The following is a 5,064-nucleotide window of genomic DNA, read 5'->3' as shown; positions in this document are numbered from 1 at the left end:
ATTACTGCTTCGCACACTCTTGGCATTTTCTTGATGAGCTTCAACAGGTGGTCACATGAAACGGTTTTCCAACAGTCTTGAAGGAGTTCCCAGAGATGCTTAGCACTTGTTGGCCCTTTTGCCTTCACTCTGCGGTCCAGCTCACCCCAAACCATCTCAATTGGGTTCAGGTCCTGTGATTGTGGAGGCCAGGTCATCTGGTGCAGCAACCTATCACTCTCTTGGTCAAATACTGTAGCCGTTACACAGCCTGGAGGTGTGTTTGGGGTCAATATAAGTGATGGTCCAACTAAACGCAAACCGGATGGAATATCATGCCATGCTGGTTCAGTATACCTTCAATTTTGAATAAATCCCCAACAGTGTCACCAGCAAAGCACCATCACACCTCCTCCTCCATGCGTCACGATGGGAACCAGGCATGTAGAGTCCATCCGTTCACCTTTTCTGCGTCGCACAAAGACACAATGGTTGGAACCAAAGATCTCAAATTTGGACTCATCAGACCAAAGCACAGATTTCCACTGGTCTAATGTCCATTCTTTGTGTTCTTTAGCCCAAGTAGGCTTCTTCTGTTTGTTGCCTGTCCTTAGCAGTGGTTTCCTAGCAGCTATTTTACCATGAAGGCCTGATTCACACAGTCTCCTCTTAACAGGTGTTCTAGAGATATGTCTGGTGCTAGAACTCTGTGTGGCATTGACCTGGTCTCTAATCTGAGCTGCTGTTAACCTGCGATTTCTGAGGCTGGTGACTCGGATTTACTTATCCTCTACAGCAGAGGTGACTCTTGGTCTTCCTGTCCTGGGACGGTCCTCCTGTGAGCCAGTTTCTTTGTAGTGCTTGATAGTTTTTGTGACTGCGCTTGGGGACACTTTCAGAGTTTTGCCAATTGTTCGGACGGACTGACCTTCATTTCTTAAAGTAATGATGGCCACTATTTTTACTTTACTTACTTTTTTTCTTGCCAAAACGCAGATTCTAACAGTCTATTCTTCAGGACTATTAGCTCTGTATCCACCTGACTTCTGCACAACACAACTGATGGTCCCAACCCCATTTATAAGGCTAGAAATCACACTTATTAAACCTGACAGGGGAAACCTGTGAACGAAGACCATTTCAGACGAATACCTGTTGAAGCTCATCAAGAGAATGCAAAGAGTGTGAAAAGCAGTAATCAAAGCAAAAGGTGGCTACTTTGAAGAACCTAGAATATAAGACATATTTTCAGTCGTTTCCCACTTTTTTGTTAAGTACATAATTCCACATGTGTTAGTTCATAGTTTTAATGCCTTCAGTGTGAACCTTCAATTTTTATCCAGCAGGACACAGGGTGGGTAGGGGCGCAGTTGGCACAGACCGGTAGTTTTTTGCTATTTTTTGTCGTAGGCGTATAAAACTTCTAAACTCCCAAGGCCCACCGGTGGGTTATGAAGGAGAGACAAAGCAGGGCTTGTTCTGGGGGGGAAGAGACAGGATGGAGGTGGTTGAACAGTACCTGCTATTGAAGTAGAGTGAAGGAAGTGGGTGTGTGGTGAGAGACCCGCTGATGGAGGACGTTTGGTGCCACACCCGTCACCCTGAACACCTTGAACTTGGTGGGATTTTAAGTGGGAGACAAACAGAGGGTTACATCAAATGGTTTTTTTTCTTACAATCATCTCTACAGTCTGCTGCTCTATACAACTTAGTAAATTTAATTAATTAATGATGCACTAGAGGAGTAACTGTGCGCCGTCAGACTCGCAACAACTCCATCTTGAAAGACTCCCCCTAAAACGTCCCTTTGATAACCACCAGCGGGTTGGACCAATGACATGCCAGCAGCGTTTTTTTGCGGCGAACATGTAGGAATGACGATGGTCAGAAGGGTCTTGCTGGGGCATAAAAAACATGGCTAGGCTGGAGGACTCGCCTGTTGATAGGTTTTAGCTAAAATAGCGACAATTTCTCATTTAAAAAAGGAGCAACGTGAAGCACTTTGTGCTTTTTTTATATGTCTGTGCTTTAACTTTTTAATTAAGCATACCTTATATCGGGTGTTGATGTCATTAGGCCACACCCCTTCTCATTACAGAGATGCACACCACCTGATTTACTTAATTGGTAGTTGGCTTTCAAGCCTATGTAGCTTGGAGTAGGTCAACATGTATGAAAAGGATGATGTGGTTGAAATACTCATTTGCCTAATAATTCCTCACACATTGTAATAGATGGCCTAGTTAAAGTCTAATCTAAAATCCAGTTGGCTATCTGTAGCAAGACGTAGTTTTGTTTAGATGCATAACAGTTCATGTTCCGATTAGAATGTATTCTGACTTAAAAAACAAAAAAAAAATGATCAGATTGTACCTTTTCTACGTCCTTAACACAACTAGGTACACTTCAGGCTCATATTTCATTTATACAAAAGTATATATCCAAAGTTTGCCAATTTAATTGATGTAAGTATACATCAAAGTCTTAATACTTTTTGAAAGTATAATTTGAAGTATATTGAAATGAACTCTTAGCCTATTGAATAATATATTATTGCTAAGATGATAAATGTTGTTTTATTTATTTCAACCAATCTCATAACCCAGGAAACTGTGAGTCTTGATCTCCGTGGGAAATTGATTGTCAATTTATCAGGAAACCAACTGGTCACAACATTTCCCCTAATAAGACTTTTTTATTCAGAACTTTGAAAAGTTTCACACCCATCCTCGTTGAGCTAAATGTTGCATTTCACTATCATGTTAATTGAATATATTACATATCCTAAATATCTTTAGTATGCTTGCAGCAATAAACTTGCATGAAGCTGTTACTGAACTGGAAAGCTCCTTCAGTGAGAGACTGCTGCACCCTAAGTGCATCAGGGAGCGTTATCACAGATCCTTCCTCCCAGCAGCTGAAAGCAGCCACATCGAACAATCCTCTCTACAAGTAAACTGAAAATATACTTTAGTTTGAAAATAATATTTAGGTACACTTGTATTTACTACTTTATAGTAAGTTTATTGTACAAAAAATGTGCCAGCCAGAAGATTTCAACAGCATCTAACTGCACTGAGCAGAAATGTGTCGCGTTGAAATGCGCCCCCAGGTCACATCGTCTCATTCAGAATAGTAAACAGTGATTGTGCAAGGTACTGACTCAAGATGTGTAAAAGGAAAGAAACGAACATCCACACTTTTCAGATTGTCATTGGGTGGGAAGTTGAAGGAGTTTGTAATGCTTTTGTAAGACTGTTTGTTAACACATGTGTACACTCAGAGTTATACAGAAAGGTTGGGCTAGATCCTTCAGACTTAATCACATCCTGTCAGCTCATCTATTTCAGTCTGCTAAATCAGGGAAAGCCTGGAAAAAAATCTCTGTATATCGAAACAAAATGTCACATCCGGTGTCACATGACGGAAACTGACCACAGTCTATAAAAGAAAAAGAAAAAAACTGTTGCATTGTTGATGAATGATGCCTCCCACAGAAATTCTTTAAATGTTCTTCTGAAGCCTTTTTCTGACTTGTTTTTGCAGGAAGGAGATATAAACAACCACACTGTTGCTTGTTGAATTATTTTTAACAAGAATCTGATTTAATCAAAAGTTAAACCGGCTGAGTAGAAATTTTAAAATGAAATGAAACAGATCCACTGTAGAATGGCCTCTGGTTCTTTATTTATTACATCAAAGTTGAAACAAAAATGATATAATAGCCAATTTAAGATTCGGTTTGGACTCATTCTTGGCATAAAGAGGTCCCTTTTACTGTTTCCCATATTGTTATTTATGGCAGCCTGTTAAGGAGCTGCATTGTGTGGGTATAAATGGGATTAAAGTAAAGACCTGTGATGTCTTGAAAGTATTTAATTCACTTTTGATTTGATGGGTTATGCTTAGGACTGAAAAAATTAATCAGATTAATTGTGATTAATCGATTATTAAATAAATTGTCAACTAATTTAGTAATCAATTCATCTTTAACTGTTGTATAAAGACTCTAAAACACCTTTAGTTGAATGAGCAACCCACTTAGAGCAATAATTGTACCAAAATGTTTAATTTAACATAAAAAAATCTTTTCATGTGACAATGTGTTCTACCCAGAACTCCTCAAGTGGAAAAGGTTTTGATTTTTCCTTGTTTAATTCTGTAAAAAATCTTCTTTGAGGTAACTTTTGCTTTCTGGTTATTAATCAATCAATCTAAAAACGAATCGATCCACAAATTAATCCAAAATATATTTATTTTTTCTCTCTCAGGATTGATAGGAAGATTTCCTGCAGTCAGACAAACTACAAGCTGGATGAGGCCCAGGCCATCTTCAACGAGCTGCGGAGCATCAAGAAGGCCATCAGCACAGGCGAGAAGGAGAGGCAGGACCTCATCCAGGTAACCATTGTTTTTAACCTCATGTGCAAACTTCAACAGGCAGGCAGTTTGCATACTTGATGCTGACCTCTAGTGTCCGTTTCCATCTACTGTTCCTCCTCTTGTTTTTCTACAATAAATCTGCACCAATTAGTGTGACAGTTTTTAATTTATCTCTGCTTAATTAAATGATTTATTCAAAGGAAAACACCTAAAATAAAACTAGTTTTACCACTTTATGAACGCATGTAAAAAAAAAAAAAAAAAAAACACCTCTAGGATTCTATCATTTGCTCCAAGCAAAGTTTTTCCAACTTTAGGAGATGTTTGTTGGTGTTCATGTTTAAGTCAGTCCACAGTATCTTCCAAAAAATCTTTAAAGTCATAGGGAAATTATATTTAAATGTCAAATATTTCTGGCTTAAACATGTATATAAATGTACTCTTTATCAGACCATATTGTCCCAAAATAAAACATGAAAATTCTATTTTAAAAGATCCTGTCTTAAAATTTGTGTTTTTTTTTTTTTTCATTCTCTTATGCAGGCCAGTTAGTTATACGTCAGCCTGTAAATCTAAGTTCAGCCAATCCTATATCAACGGTCATCTGTCAATCTAAAATTTTTGGTCATAGCATCTTGATTCATGTGTTGCTGCTAATATACGCAACGGTTGAAATAAGAATCCTTTCCTTTCCCATTGAGT

The 5,064-nt window shown here is 38.4% G+C and overlaps 1 protein-coding gene across 1 annotated transcript in view; it reads left to right on the top strand.

The window, feature by feature from the left end:
• wwc3 (WWC family member 3) overlaps nt 1-5,064 on the top strand; it is a 25,193-nt gene that overhangs the window by 1,818 nt on the left and 18,311 nt on the right. The window contains exon 2 of the mRNA XM_015392079.1: nt 4,251-4,380. Coding sequence (XP_015247565.1) covers nt 4,251-4,380 — 130 coding nt within the window. The remainder of the gene's footprint in view (nt 1-4,250; nt 4,381-5,064) is intronic.

This window comes from Cyprinodon variegatus, unplaced genomic scaffold, assembly GCF_000732505.1.
Source record: "Cyprinodon variegatus isolate N-32 unplaced genomic scaffold, C_variegatus-1.0 Scaffold572, whole genome shotgun sequence".
NCBI lineage: Eukaryota > Metazoa > Chordata > Actinopteri > Cyprinodontiformes > Cyprinodontidae > Cyprinodon > Cyprinodon variegatus.
This window is presented reverse-complemented; position numbering and strand designations above follow the sequence as displayed.